The 16337-nt window shown below is 40.9% G+C and overlaps 1 protein-coding gene across 2 annotated transcripts; it reads right to left on the reverse strand.

The window, feature by feature from the left end:
- Positions 1 to 87: 87 nt before the first annotated feature.
- Positions 88 to 7585, reverse strand: pfn2a (profilin 2a). 2 transcript variants are annotated; one of them, XM_035787615.2, is made up of 3 exons: positions 7248 to 7581; positions 4962 to 5154; positions 88 to 1983 (listed from the first exon to the last, which is right to left on the reverse strand). In XM_035787615.2, exons 1-3 carry the CDS (start codon positions 7374 to 7376, stop codon positions 1886 to 1888), a joined length of 420 nt encoding a protein of 139 aa, XP_035643508.1. In that variant the 5' UTR covers positions 7377 to 7581; the 3' UTR covers positions 88 to 1885. The 2 variants fall into 2 exon arrangements, with proteins under 2 accessions (XP_035643508.1, XP_035643507.1); XM_035787614.2 differs by lacking the exon at positions 88 to 1983 and adding an exon at positions 1990 to 2308 and having other exon boundaries at positions 7248 to 7585.
- Between the last annotated feature and the right edge of the window lie 8752 nt (positions 7586 to 16337).

The following is a 16337-nucleotide window of genomic DNA, read 5'->3' on the forward strand; positions in this document are numbered from 1 at the left end:
TGCAGCATTTTTACCATTAAGATCAGTTTAATCAAATAACTACATAATTGAAATCAGTTAATAAACCAAGAACACACAGGGTTACAGTTCTGGTTGGAATAGCTTTTATTTGATCTGTCTGTAAACAAAAAGGTGATTTATAAATTTATAGCATTTTCCCCAAATTTTGAAAATGCACATTTCATAATTTTGAATCCAAATGCATAAGGGAAAAATGTATTTTTTGGTCTGTACATAGTCCACAAAGCCTGGAGTGTATCGGTTGATGCCAAAATATCCCGAAGGAAAATGCCATTGAAGTTAGTTCTTGCTTGGGCAGCAGTTTAAAAAAGAATAATAATCAAACTCAAAGTAGCAACAGACCAGATCTGTGTTATGGCACAGGATACACAGTTTTTCTTATAAAGTTTTCACAAGACAAGTGTTCTTATTCCAACCAACACCATTTTTTAAATTTAGTGTACACACTATCACTTTTTTTTTCATATTTTTTTTATTTTTAAATTTACTGTTAAGTACCGTGCTATGACAGTTGCTGATACACATGATGATAAGTAGAGCACTAGGCGATAAATTCAGAGCTTGGGTTTACAGTCAAATGCATTCAGTGAGAATACTCTGGTTACCACAGGTGTCAAATGAGACTGCAATTATCTGTTAACAACAAATTATCAGCAAATCAATTCGTGTTTTAAAAGTCATCATAAGAAGCAGTGTGTTTTACAGTCATCTGAAGTATAGTCTAATGATTACAGTCAAACAGAGGACAACAGTCATCCTTCACAATGACTTGAAGCCATTCTGAAAAATCCCCTAACTGTGACATAACAATTGGTCCTATGGAAAATATAACTTGCCAACTTGACAAAACATGGTTATGTAGGGAGTCTGGACGATACGCTGCACAAAACGGCAGCGTGAAATACAGGAGCTGGCAGATGGAATGTCCATGGAGACTTCAAGATGTCGTGGGGGTTCATGGGAGGAATTTCTATCAACAAAAATCCTCAGCAATACTGATTTGATCTGCCATTACAATATTCCAACACCACAATGACGTGTAAGACCACATTCAAGTTACAACAGCAAAAGCATTTGATGGAAGACAATGCAAAAGAAATGTCTGACTCAGGGGTTTTAAGGTGTATGTATAGAGGATTATTCTGGATTTATGTAGTATCCAATGACAAAGCAAAAAATTGACGCCTGAATAAAAATAACATTTTGCGGGAATATAAAAGTTTTGTGAAGGGCAAGGAGAGTTCAGCTCTGTATGGTTAAAGACAGGGTTAGGGACAATTCCATTTCAATTCAGGAATTACACTGAAATTCAGTTAACATTCTGAATTGTCTGGAAAGAAAATGGTATTAACCTCAACCCTGCTAAAAGATATGCATGCAACTTTCAAATCCTGACATGGAAACCACCCGCAGAAAAGGAAAACAATACCAGCCGGTTATCTCTTCAGTATGCTCATAAGGCATTGTCCCACCCAAAACTATCTGCACCATTGAATGACACAGCCATTCAGTGTGATTCCTCATCGTTTGTTTTTACAAGCCAAGTCCAAATTTGGTATACACTTTATTACATTATCATTCAATTCTTTGCACATGTGTTTTGGTAAATAAACATCCACAATTTGTTATTGTAGTGTCAGAAATAGAGTTGAGAACATACTGTAGTGTTAATACTGTGAGAACGAACAGGGAGATAGCAGCAAAAAAAACAACAAAAAAAATGAATTAACATGAAAAAAAATATAAAAGGGTGTACATGAAAATGGAACTGGGAGAGAAATGCATCTGCTAACTAATCCGGGAAGTACTGTCAACACAATGAGGGGGAGCCAGAGGGAACTGCTAGGTGGGTAGACAGGCTGCCTTAATATCCAGACTTCCTCAGGTACTCAGTCATAGTATATGCTTTCTTGTTGAGCTGTCCGCCATGGACCCCTTCTTTTCCCATGACTAAAACCAATGCTGGAGCACACAAGGAAACAAAAGGAAAAATGACAAATTGACAAGAAAGTATTTTTCCCCCGCTAAAAGTGGGGATAAAGGTGACATAGGACCTTACCGCCACCATTACTCTCCATTGCTATTAAAGTTTCCACGACATTTGACTGCTTGCAGGAGAAATCTTAACAGCAATATTTTATTTTCTCTTCTTTTTGTCCCTCAATTTTAACTAAGCAAGCTTGGTGACACTAGAACCCTGAATCCCTCAAGTATTTTGCCATTGAGTATGCCTTCTTATTCAATCCACCTCCATGGACCCCTTCTTTGCCCATTACAAGAACCAAGACTGAAAGAGAAGAAAGGAAAGGGGAAGTTTAGAGCGGTCAATGGGAAAGACAGTCAAGTGAGGAAAAGAAGGTTAGTGAGCCTATGGAAGTGTTTCCCCTATATTCATTTTGCAGAGGTGGCCCGCCGTTGAATTGTTGCTACCGCTGGAATTTTTTAAATTAATAATAAAAAAAATATATATATATATATATATATTTCTGCTGACACAATGTCTGGAAGTTTATGGGAACAGCTACCACCGCTGAAGAAAAAAAACTAGGGGAAACTCTGTACAGTCGGCATAACAGAAGTTAAAGTTATGGCTTGCGTGTGTTACAGGTAGTGATGAGGGTAATTTTTATTTATTTTAAAATCGATAGTTCCATATCGGGACATTTTTTGATCGTATTGCTTTGACAACTTCACAATATTATTTTTGCACTAATTGGCTGTACCTGCATGAAAAAAAATAAGAATTTTCCCCATCATATTTTGTTTTCCATCTTCTTTTGAAATAGGGAGTCAATTTGTTTTCTGCACTTTTATTAACATGACAGATCAAAACTTCCCACGTCTCTCTTGTCCCTCTGCAACAGACATATGGTGAGCAATATGTTTGGAACGTCAAAACGCAATTACAATATAAAGTCGCAATACATACAGAATTGTGACAATCGCAATAAATGTATCGGTGAGGTCCCTGGTAATTTCCAGCCCTAGTTGCAGGGAAGAGCATGCTTGGAGGGAAATACCCCCAAAACCTTTGTAGGTGTCTTGACCACTGACAACACAGCTAACTACGGTTGTAGAATATTTTTTTTTCACGAGGATAACACTCATCAATGTCATGCATGGGGCCGGCACAAAACAGTATGCACTCACTACTGTAAGTTACTCTGGATAAGAGCGTCGGCTAAATGACTAGAACGTCAAAAGATTTGAATGTGACCAACACAAGGTGTGTACAGAATTGGGGGATGTGTGAGCTATGTTTTTAAAGCTACTTCTACACTGGAATCTAACTCAGGGTTATTACAGGGCTCTACAGTGCCGACCACTTTACTTGCATATACATATTTTGCTGTGCAGCCAGGAATTTTAAATTTAGGAGCACCAGTTTGCCAAGAAAAATGAAGAATTCTAGCTTTATCACCTTTTTCACTCTGCTCCTAAAATTCTTTGTGCGGTCCTACATTTTCAAAATAGGCAACACACGTGCTCATTGGAAAAATATGTCAGCGTAGTGCCCTGTATTAGTGGTGGAGTATTTGACATTGCCTTAAATGGAAGTCCATGGACTGCCAGTTAATCAAAAATGTAGGCTACAGAACCGTTTTGCCTGCCCCAAAATGTTGAGACGTTGTAGGCTACTGTCCAGGGAGATGATATAGAGGGCTAGAAATAATGTTAAACAGACAGCATGCATCTAAAATGTTAGTGAGGTTGACAAGCACCCAATAGTTAAGAGGCAAGAAGAAGCTGAAAAAAGGTAAAGACCCACAAAGTTGTTGATTAGACTCAAATGACAGACGTCAGTAAGGACCACAAAGGCAGATGGACTTAAGAGTAGGCAAACCTTGACTTCTTGTTTCTTCACTTCTGCCATTTCAATACACTAACTTGAATGAGACTGCTTGTGAATTATGCTTCATTTCTCTCATACAAAGCATGGCTCTTCATAAGTGACATCTATGTACTTTACCTCAATGGACATCTTGCCCATGTGATGAAATTCAACAAGTTCTCTTTGATTTAGATTTTTTACCTCCCCTTTTCTCCCCAATTTCCAATTGGTAGTTACAGTCTTGTGCCATCGCTGCAACTCCCGTACGGACTTGGGAGAGGCGAAGGTCGTGAGCCGTGCGTCCCCCAAAACACAACCCAACGAAGCCGCACTGATTCTTTACACAATGCCCGCTTAACCCGGAAACCACCCGCACCAATGGGTCAGAGGAAACACCGTACACCTGGCGACCTTGTCAGCGTGCACTGCGCCCGGCCCACCACAGGAGTCGCTAGTGCGCGATGGGACAAGGACATCCCTGCCGGCCAAACCCTCCCCTAATCTGGACGATGCTGGGCCAATTGTGCGCCGCCCCATGGGTCTCCCGGTCATGGCCGGCTGCGACAGAGCCTGGACGCAAAACCAGAATCTCTAGTGGCACAGCTAGTACTACAATGCAGTGCCTTAGACCACTCGGGAGGCCCAAGTTCTCTTCAATTTCTATCCCAAAGTCACAGCGATGTCCTAGCTTAAATTGTACATGTTGATATTTCCCTTTGCAATTGACATGCTCAGAACACCGATATATGTTGTGCTGTATTCTGTTTCATAGTAAAAAAGCTGATGTACTAATATGAGAACAGAGCACTAGAACGAATCACCACCAATCCACAAGACACTTGCATTGACTAGAAGGCAAAACTTGAGTATGTTAGGCTGTGTTAGAAGGGCAGCCCTACTCTGATCTTTTTTCATTAATTGGTCTTTTGACCAATTAGATCAGCTCTGATCTGAAAAGATCAGATGTGATTGGTCAAAAGATCAAATAGTGGGGAAAAGATCAGAATTCGTCTGTCTGTCTAAACGCAAACTTGTAGGATGGATCTGGGGCTATAACGTCACAATCACTGAAATGTTTTGTTTACCACTAAAAGTAGTCACCCTTTACCTTTTCCAGCTTTGCCTACAGTGACGTTGTATGTTGGCTCTCCTCCTTGACTCTTTGTCCTGATGTCCATTGTCCAGTCCCCTTCAACATGGAGGCTGTCTCTGATGACCGAGCACTTCTTCGAACCCAAGGTCATGCCGTTGGTGAAGAAGCTAGCCCTGTCCTTTCCAATGAGAACATCAATTTCTTGAGGCTGAAACACAGTTAAAGTGCACTCACAAAGTTAATGCAGATTAAAAAGTGGACATGTAACATTTATAAATGGCAGCACTACTAAAAGCATCTGGAATGGGGTGCACATCTGGATTTATGTCATATTTTGTCAAGAGGGTATGTATGGTATGGCAAGAGGGATGGTATCTACCAAAAAGACGTCAACGAAAGTTTTCGTAATGCATAGGTGATATTTTCAATATTTTTTGAAAGCTGACACGTTTCAATCTCAATTTCTGTCAAACGTTTTTTTTTTTTGGTGGGTGCGACTACCCTGACCCTGTTCTCATTTTTTTATAAAAAAAAAAAAAATCCACTGGGAATAATGAATAAGTAGTACAGCACTTAGTCTAAATTCAAAATGCATTAGTGGAGCTGGCTCGCTACACTTGTCTACAAACTAAACTAACTACATTGTACAAAAACACAACAGAAATTTAATCACAAAAGGCACAAAAATATCACAAATTGTACAATTTGTTCACGTCCCTGTTAGTGAAGATTTTCCTTTGCCACGATAATCAATCCACCCGAGGTGGCATATCAAGAAGCTGAATAAACAGCAGCACCTTGTGCTGGGACAATAAGGCCACTAAAATGTGCCGTTTTTTCACAACAGAATTCCAGATTCAGGGAGCGTGCAATTGGCATGCTGACTGCAGGAATGTCCACCAGAGCTGTTGCCCAAGAATTGAATGAGACCAGATCCTGAGGCCCACTCATCCACCTCGTGAGCATGTTTGGGATGCTCTTGATCGCGGTGAACGACAACGTGTTCCAGTTTTCGCCATATCCCGCAACTTTGCACGGCCATCGAAGAGCGGGAAAACATTCCACCCGCCACAATCAACAGCCTGATCAACTCAATACAAAGGAGATGTGTTGCACTGCATGAGGCAAATGGTGACCACACCAAATTCTGATGTGATTTTTTTTTGCCACGCCCTTGCCTTTTTTTAAAGTGTCTGTGACCAACATACATACAGCATCTGTATTCCCAGTCTTGTGAAATCCATAGATTAGGGACTATTGGGTTTATTTCAATTGACTGATGTCCTTATATGAACTGTAACTCAGTAAAATCTTAGAAATTGTTCAGTTTACATTTTTGATCAGTATAGTTGGTAAGCTCACCCATTGTGGATGGCATGGGAGAGCCGCCATCTTGGGAAGCAACAAGGCAAGTTAGGTCCTGACTTGAGCAAAACGCTTAAGCCCCCTTTCTTCAACTAGTTAATATAAACTACCTTGCACATTTACTTAGTTAACTAGCCATAACAATGTCGAAATGTATCAATTGTCTTGGTTCTCCAAATGGAAACATTGGGTAACATGCCGTAATAACTAGCTAGCACACCCGTATAGAATAAACAGATTAGGCCGTTAGCTAGTGACGCTTTGGCAAGTGTAGGTAGCTAGCCACATTAGCTAGTTGGCTAACTCAACTATGGTATCTGACGTTAACTTTAGACCACAACACTCATTCATTGGATGTAACGTTAACGGGGGGGGGGCACTGCTACGCAGTACTAGAAGCGTCACTACAGAACCTGGTTCGAATCCTGGCTGTATCACAACCGGCCGTGATTGAGAGTCCTATAGGGCGGCGCACAATTGGCCCAGCGTCGTCTGGGTTTGGCCGGTGTAGGCCGTCATTGTAAATAATAATTTGTTCTTAACTGACTTGCCTAGTTATATAAAAAGGTGAGATTTATAAAAAATAACATGTAAAAAAAATGTCTAGCAAGCATGCCCGCAAGGTAGGCTAATTCTGGGCAGCTAGCTAAACGTACCTAGCTAACCGTACCTAGCTAGCTGGACATTGTTAGCAGCCAGGATAAGTCCACAACAGTTTTAGCCTAATATTATTGGCCAAGTCGCATTGTACATATGACGTTAGCAATAGCAAGCTAACATGCTAACGTTACTAGCTTGCTGGTCAAACGGAATGGACGGTGGAGTTAGCTAGCAAGCGAACTCTTTAGCTAAACTAGGTTCGGCGAGGCTGTGATTATCCCTGCCAGCATTAATTCTGATTCACATTTGTTATTTGTTTCTCATTTCATTTCTTACCGTTATGTTGTTAAAAGTACCACCGGCATGTGCTGCCCAAACGTATTTGGCGTCCGTATAGCCAACAATGGCGGAATCCTGACAACTGCCATCCGCCATCAGGTTATCCACGTAGCTTTGCCAAGACATGTTGAAATCTACAGCTCCCTATGAACTCCAAAGTGTAGTTTATGAGATAAGACAATTACAGCCGATTTTGCGCTGCTTACGGATCAATTGAGTGTCTCTAATTGTACCCCCACTTCAACGTTCACACACGTCTTGGCTCGGGCAGTAAAGAAAGCCAATGTAATCAGGCAGTGCATGGGTGTAGTCTGCGTCAGATCACTCCGCACAATGGACTCACTGGCGCTTTATAGCACAAGGGGCGGAAGAATAAAAACGGACATGTCCTGCACTTCAGAGTTCTCTGGAGTGTCTTCAAGTTTTAGTACTGCATAATCTATTTCTCTCGAAACTGTATTGTTGGCAGTTAAATTGAGAAATGAATAGACAGGGTGAGTGTCTAGAGCATGTTGCTGTAGTAATGTAACACCCTTCCTGATTTGTTGACCTCTGTATATTATTCCAGAGAATATTGTAAGAGGAACACAGTTTGACTCATACTACCCATAAAACCTAGCGGTCAAACAGGTAAATGGGTCCAATCAATTTTCCACCATTCATTTTTCCCATAGAGGATTTTAAGGCCTGTGTTTTATGTAGGCTTACCTTAGCTTAAATGTAAAACTTGTCAATAATCAACTGACTGGCTTTCTTGATGTCTATAGTATTCTTTCTGGTATGCAATCTGGTTTCTGCTCAGGTTATGGATGTGTCACTGCAACCTTAAAGGTCCTCAATGATGTCACCATTGCCCTTGATTCTAAGCAATGTTGTGCTGCTATTTTTATTGACTTGACCAATGCTTTTGATACGGTAGAGCATTCCATTCTTGTGGGCAGGCTAAGTAATATTGGTGTCTCTGAGGGGTCTTTGGCCTGGTTTGCTAACTACCTCTCTCAAAGAGTGTAGTGTTTAAAGTCAGAAAATCTGCTGTCTCAGCCACTGCCTGTCACCAAGGGAGTACCCCAAGGCTCGATCCTAGGCCCCACACTCTTCTCAATTTATATCAACAACATAGCTCAGGCTGTAGGAAGCTTTCTTATCCATTTATATGCAGATGATAGTCTTATACTCAGCTGGCCCCTCCCTGGATGTTGTGTTAAATGCTCTACAACAAAGCTTTCTTAGTGTCCAACAAGATTTCTCTACCCTTAACCTTGCTCTGAACACCTCCAAAACAAAGGTAATGTGGTTTGGTAAGAAGAATGCCCCTCTCCCCACAGGTGTGATTACTACCTCTGAGGGTTAAGAGCTTGAGGTAGTCACCTCATACAAGTACTTGGGAGTATGGCTAGAAGGTACACTGTCACTCTCTCAGCACCTCTTCAAAGGGGGGGCCACTCTTGACCCAAACTGCTACAGACCTATATCTATCCTACCCTGCCTTTCTAAGGTCTTCGAAAACCAAGTCAACAAACAGATTACCGACCATTTCGAATCTCACCACAACTTCTCCACTATGCAATCTGGTTTCAGAACTGGTCATGGATGCACCTCAGCCACGCTCATGGTCCTAAACGATATCTTAACCACCATCGACAAGAAACAATACTGTGCAGCCGTATTTATTGACCTGGCCAAGTCTTTCGTCTCTGTCAATCACCACATCCTCATCGGCAGACTCGATAGCCTTGGTTTCTCAAATGATTGCCTCGCCTGGTTCACCAACTACTTCTCTGATAGAGTTCAGTGTGTCAAATCGGAGGGCCTGTTGTCCGGGCCTCTGGCAGTCTCTATTGGGGTGCCATAAGGTTAAATTCTTGGGCCGACTCTCTTCTCTGTATACATCAATGATGTCGCTCTTGCTGCTGGTGAGTCTCTGATCCACCTCTACGCACACGACACCATTCTGTATACTTCTGGCCCTTCTTTGGACACTGTGTTAACAACCCTCCAGACGAGCTTCAATGCCATAAAACTCTCATTCCGTGGCCTCCAACTGCTCTTAAATACAAGTCAAACTAAATGCATGCTTTTCAACCGATCGCTGCCTGCACCTGCCCACCCGTCCAGCATCACTACTCTGGGCGGTTCTGACTTAGAATATGTGGACAACTCCAAATACCGAGGTGTCTGGTTAGACTGCAAACTCTCCTTCCAGACTCACATTAAACATTTCCAATCCAAAGTTAAATCTAGAATTGGCTTCCTATTTCGCAACAAAGCATCCTTCACTCATGCTGCCAAACATACCCTCGTAAAACTGACCATCCTACCGCTCCTCGACTTCGGCGATGTCATTTACAAAATAGCCTCCAATACCCTACTCAATAAATTGGATGCAGTCTATCACAGTGCCATCCGTTTTGTCACCAAAGCCCCATATACTACCCACCACTGCGACCTGTATGCTCTCGTTGGCTGGCCCTCGCTTTATACTCGTCGCCAAACCCACTGGCTCCAGGTAATCTACAAGACCCTGCAAGGTAAAGTCCCCCCTTATCTCAGCTCGCTGGTCACAATAGCAGCACCCACCTGTAGCACGCGCTCCAGCAGGTATATCTCTCTAGTCACCCCCAAAACCAATTCCTCCTTTGGCCGCCTCTCCTTCCAGTTCTCTGCTGCCAAATCCCAAAAATACAAATAAAGGAATTAAGAAATGTAGAAATATTAGAGTCCGGAATATAAATATATATGTATATGATGGTGTGTATAGATGGTGTGTTATTGTTGTTACAATGTCAAGTAGGAACCTGTAAGTTAGCATTTCCTTGGATAGTGTACAGTGCCTTCAGAAACTATTCACACCCCTTGATTATTTTTTTCCACATTTTGTTGTTACAGCCTTAGTTCAAAATTGATTAAATTGAGATTTTCTGTCACTGGCCTACATACAATACCCCATAATGTCAAAGTGGAATGATGTTTTTAAGAATTCTTGCAAATTAATAAAAAATGAAAAGCTGAAATGTCTTGAGTCAATATACAGTTGAAATCAGAAGTTTACATACACCTTAGCCAAGTACATTTAAACTCAGTTTTCCCCAAATCAAATGAAATCAAATGTATTTATATAGCCCTTCGTACATCAGCTGATATCTCAAAGTGCTGTACAGAAACCCAGCCTAAAACTCCAAACAGCAAGCAATGCAGGTGTAGAAGCACGGTGGCTAGGAAAAACTCCCTAGAAAGGCCAAAACCTAGGAAGAAACCTAGAGAGGAACCAGGCTATGTGGGGTGGCCAGTCCTCTTCTGGCTGTGCCGGGTGGAGATTATAACAGAACATGGCCAAGATGTTCAAATGTTCATAAATGACCAGCATGGTCCAATAATAATAAGGCAGAACAGTTGAAACTGGAGCAGCAGCACGGCCAGGTGGACGGGGGACAGCAAGGAGTCATCATGTCAGGTAGTCCTGAGGCATGGTCCTAGGGCTCAGGTCCTCCGAGAGAGAGAAAGAAAGAGAGAATTAGAGAGAGCACACTTAAATTCACACAGGACACCGAATAGGACAGGAGAAGTACTCCAGATATAACAAACTGAACATAGCCCCCCGACACATAAACTACTGCAGCATAAATACTGGAGGCTGAGACAGGAGGGGTCAGGAGACACTGTGGCCCCATCCGAGGACACCCCCGGACAGGGCCAAACAGGAAGGATATAACCCCACCCACTTTGCCAAAGCACAGCCCCCACACCACTAGAGGGATATCAACCACCAACTTACCATCCTGAGACAAGGCTGAGTATAGCCCACAAAGATCTCCGCCACGGCACAACCCAAGGGGGGTTGCTGATATTTAATCAGTTCCTGATATTTTATCCTAGTAAACATTCCCTGTTTTACGACCACCCATACGTAGAATGTATGCACACATGACTGTAAGTCGCTTTGGATAAAAGCGTCTGCTAAATGGCATATATTATTATATTATTATTTACGTCAGTTAGGATCACCACTTTATTTTAAGAATGTGAAATGTCGGAATAATAGTAGAGATAATGATTTATTTGAGCTTTTATTTATTTCATCACATTCCCAGTGGGTCAAAAGTTTACATACACTAAATTAGTATTTGGTAGCATTGCCTTTAAATTGTTTAACTTGGGTCAAACGTTTCAGGTAGCTAAACATATACATATACATATATATATATATATACACACTTATATATGTATATGTGTATATATATGTATATATATATACACATATACATACATATACATGTATATGTATGGATATATGTATATATATGTATATATATGTATATGTATGTATATGGATATATATGTATGTATATGTATACATATATATGTATGTATATGTGTATATATATGTTTATATATGTATGTATGTATATATATGTATATTTATGTATAGCGTCTGCTAAATGACTTAAATGTAATGTAAATGTAAATATATGTGTATATATATATATGTATACATACATATACATACATACATATACATATATACATACATATACATATATATATACATATACATGTATATAAACACTCTTAATTAAAAGGTCAGGAGCCAGACATGGAGCCATAAACAAAATGAATTATTCAGCCTATATTATTTAGAATGTTTCAAGGCTATAGCCTACAAAGAAATACATTGTGAAGCATTTGCAAGAAGTGTGACACACTAGGCTGGTAAGGAGTCAGGGACATTAAGCGCTCGGTATTTAAACAACATTTTGTTGTATTAAATCAATAGCATACCACTGCTGGCTTGTTTCTGAAGCTAAGCAGGGTTGGTCCTGGTCAGTCCCTGGATGGGAGACCAGATGCTGCTGGAAGTGGTGTTGGAGGGCCAGTAGGAGGCACAATTTCCTCTGGTTTAAAAAAATATATCCCAATACCCCAGGGCTCAGCTGCCCTGTGTAGGGTGCTGTCTTTCGGATGGGACGGGTGTCCTGACTCTCTGAGGTCATTAAAGATCCCATGGCACTTATCGTAAGAGTAGGGGTGTTAACCCTGGTGTCCTGGCTAAATTCCCAATCTGGCCCTTAAACCATCATGGTCACCTAATAATCCCCAGTTTACAATTGGCTCATTCATCCCCCTCCTCTCCCCTGTAACTATTCCCCAGGTTGTTGCTGCAAATGAGAATGTGTTCCCAGTCAACTTACCTGGTAAAATAATGGATCAATTAAAAAATTATAGTCTGGATACGTGTTTTTTCTGGCAGGTAGCCGAGAGTTTTCGAGCGTTAGGTAAGTAACCAAAAGGTTGCTGGATCAAATCCCCGAGCTGACAAGGTAAAAATCTGTCATTCTGCCCCTGAACATGGCAGTTAACCCACTGTTCCCCGGTAAGGCCTTCATTGTAAATCAGAATTTGTTCTTAACTGACTTGTCTAATTAAATAAAGGTAAAATAAATACAAATATTCCACAATGATTCTTTAGTTGTGGACATCACCGCACTCCCTCTCTTGGTCTTCATTTTTGTACGTCCTTCTTGATTTTGCACCTGTGTGTTTTATCAGTTTTTTATGAAAATATTTATGTGAGCTCCGTGTCAGTAGCTAAAGCAAGGGGCTATAGCCGTAGAATACAAATGCATGCTGGACCGGGCATGGCCTTAGCTGGTGAAGTGAGCGCTATTGGAGCGAAATTGTCGCAGACACCAAAGGCTGCCTTTGGGAATCTCGCTCAGTCAAATTGGGCCCGCTCCGCTCACATATTCTGGTCACCACACATCAGTATCATCACAGCTGATAGGTGAAGGCCTGAGGGGTACATGGCCTGAGGGGTACAAGGCCTGAGGGGTACATGTGATGTCCTGTAGCTCAGTTGGTAGAGCATGGCGCTTGTAACGCCAGGGTAGTGGGTTCGATTCCCGGGACCACCCATACATAGAATGTATGCACGCATGACTGTAAGTCGCTTTGGATAAAAGCGTCCGCTAAATGGCATATATTATTATTATTATTATATTATGGGTATCATTTAGAAACACCATAAGCATTGAGATACAGTAGGTATGTATTTTTAAAAATGTTGCAACTGATTGTTTGTATACTAAAAAGCAAGACACCATTTCGAAACTAATGTTATTGATGCAGATGTAACATCTAAAACTTCTACTTCAACATTATAAGGAAAAGTCACTTTGCATACAATGAAAGACATGGAGTTCATTGACTCTCAAGGTTGAAAACCCTACATTTTTGGTTCTCTATGGCTTAGTTTTCTAGAGCATTGCACTTGTAATGCCAGGGTTGTGGGTTCGATTCCTGGGTCCACTGATATGTAAAATGGATGCACGCAGGACTTTAAGTCATTTTGGATTTTTAAAAAACTGCTAAATGGCATATATTATTATACATTTCCATTTGTCACGACTCCTACGGAAGGTGGCTCCCCTTCCCGTTCGGGTGGAGCTCGGCGGTTGTCGTCACTAGCTGCTACTAGCTGCCACTGATTATTTCCTCCCCCTCCTTGTCTGTTTATTGGTTACACCTGTTGTTAATTTGGTTATTAGTTGGGCTTTATTAGCCAGCCGGCCCACCTGCTCTTTGTGCGGTATTGTTCTATGTGTACTTGTCGTGCACGCACGCATGTATGTCACGGCTGTTTCGTGTACGTGAGCTGTTTTTTTGGATACCGTTTAGTTCCCCTGTGGTTTGGGGTATTTGTGTTGAGTGGCGTCTGCTTTTTCACCTGGTCGGTGTATTAACCCCTTCTATCTGTGATATTACTGTGTGAAAACGAATGCAAACAAATATACTGGAAAACCTGTTTTGTCTGTAATATGTTTAAATATATGCAAAGTTTTACCTAAAAAGGGCAAGCCCCTATGAACTCAAACCTGACAACCAAATGTCAAGGACATGTTATAACAACATTCCCTTTGTGCTGCTAACACTTTTAATTTAAGTATCTTTGGTAATATCTTCAAATTGGCCTGTGCGCAATCTATGGTGTAATGTCCGGGGTGTAGTGGAGGAAGGAGTCAGACGCAGGAGACAGAGAGTTCAGAGTAGGCACGTCTTTAAACCTCTACAGGATCGGTGGGTAACCCACGGAACGTTTGAGCTAACATAGGCTAATGTGATTAGCATGAGGTTGTAAGTAACAAGACAATTTCCCAGGACATAGACATATCTGATATTGGCAGAAAGCTTAAATTCTTGTTAATCTAACCACACTGTCCAATTTACAGTAGCTATTACAGTGAAATAATACCATGCTATTGTTTGAGGAGAGTGCACATGTAACAGTTTTGCTTCCGTCCCTCCCCTCGGCCCTACCTGGGCTCGAACCTCTGCACACATGGGACAACAGTCACCCTCGAAGCAGCGTTATACCTATCGCTCCACAAAAGCCACGGCCCTTGCAGAGCAAGTGGAACAACTACTTCAAGGTCTCCGAGTGAGTGATGTCACCGATTGAAACGCTATTAGCATGCACCACGCTAACTAGCTAGCCATTTCACACCGTTTACACACAGTTATGAACTTGAAAAGTTAATAATAAACCAATTAGGCACATTTGGGCAATCTTGATACAACATTTTGAACATAATTGCAATGCTTAATTGGATCAGTCTAAAACTTTGCACATACACTGCTAAATCTAAATTGCGTCTGGGCTGGAATAATACATTTTGGCCTTTCTCTTGCATTTCAACGATGATGATACCAAAAAAATTAAAAACACATGTTTTTTGCTTTGTATTATCTTTTACCAGATCTAATGTGTTATATTCTCCTAAATTAATTTCACATTTCCACAAACTTCAAAGTGTTTCCTTTCAAATAGTATCAAGAATGTGCATATCCTTGATTCAGGTCCTGAGCTACAGGCAGTTAGATTTGGGTATGTCATTTTAGGTGAAAATTGGGAATAAAAGGGGCGGATCCTTAAGAGGTATTTAAATATACATTTTCTAAAACGCATATTCCCATCGAAATGCAATGATTATGTTCTTCTAGTGACAAAGAGCACTGTCTATGTCACAACCTGATGCAACGGCAGAAATATGTCAGACATGTTACGCAGACTATGCAGGGTTACGCAGTATTTCCTTTTTCAAATATAAGAAACCGGTGCATAAATATAACTAATATAATTTTAAAATCCCCTTCAAAATTTTAACTAGTGATATATAATTTTTGCATGGGCTGTGTCTCAATCCACCACATCCTCCAATGGCAGCCTTCCACATCTGTGGTGGAAGGTGGCCGAGCTACCTGTTTGTCAGACCATGAGACATCCCAAAAATGGGGTTTCTCACAAAAACGGCTGTAGCATCAGAACGGTTTTGTCTACAAACTATTTTGACCAATCCACAAATGACTCCTCTGGAGGCAACCCCTACTTGGAAGTGCAGATGGAGTTTTGTGCCTACACCACAAAAGGGGTTAAATATGTGACAAAATATATATATACAGTACCAGTCAAAATGTTGGACACACCTACTCATTCCAGGGTTCATCTTTAGTTTTAAAAATGTCTACATTGTAGAATAATAGTGAAGACATCAAAACTATGAAATAACACATATGGAATCATGTAATGACCAAAAAAGTGTAAAACAAATCAAAATATATTTTAGATTTTAGATTCTTCAAAGTAGCCACCATTTGCCTTGATAACAGCTTTGCACACTTTTGGCATTCTCTCAACCAGCTTCATTAGGTAGTCACCTGGAATGCATTTCAATTACCAGGTGTGCCTTGTTAAATGTTCATTTGTGGAGTTTCTTTCCTTCTCAATGTGTTTGAGCCAGTCAGTTGTGTTGTGACTAGGTAGGGGTGGTATACAGAAGATAGCCCTATTTGGTAAAATACCAAGTCCATATTATGGCAAGAACAGCTCAAATAAGCAAAGAGAAACAACAGTCCATCATTACTTTAAGACATGAAGGTCAGTCAATCTGGAACAATTCAAGAACTTTGAAAGTTTCTTCAAGTGCAGTCACAAAAACTATCAAGCGCTAGGATGAAACTAGCTCTCATGAGGACCGCCACAGGAAAGGAAGACCCAGAGTTACCTCTGTTGCAGAGGATAAGTTCGTTAGAGTT

This window comes from Oncorhynchus keta, chromosome 15, assembly GCF_023373465.1.
Source record: "Oncorhynchus keta strain PuntledgeMale-10-30-2019 chromosome 15, Oket_V2, whole genome shotgun sequence".
NCBI classification, from domain to species: domain Eukaryota; kingdom Metazoa; phylum Chordata; class Actinopteri; order Salmoniformes; family Salmonidae; genus Oncorhynchus; species Oncorhynchus keta.

What these genes read in the sequence shown, in the direction of transcription:
- pfn2a (XM_035787615.2), bottom strand. Translation starts at nt 7,376, where the DNA reads ATGTCTTGGCAAAGCTACGTGGATAACCTGATGGCGGATGGCAGTTGT. An exon ending in GTACTTTTAACAACATAACG is followed by an intron (nt 5,155 to 7,247) that starts GTAAGAAATGAA and finishes ACTGTGTTTCAG; the next exon opens with CCTCAAGAAATTGATGTTCT. An exon ending in TGTAGGCAAAGCTGGAAAAG is followed by an intron (nt 1,984 to 4,961) that starts GTAAAGGGTGAC and finishes TGTGTGCTCCAG; the next exon opens with CATTGGTTTTAGTCATGGGA.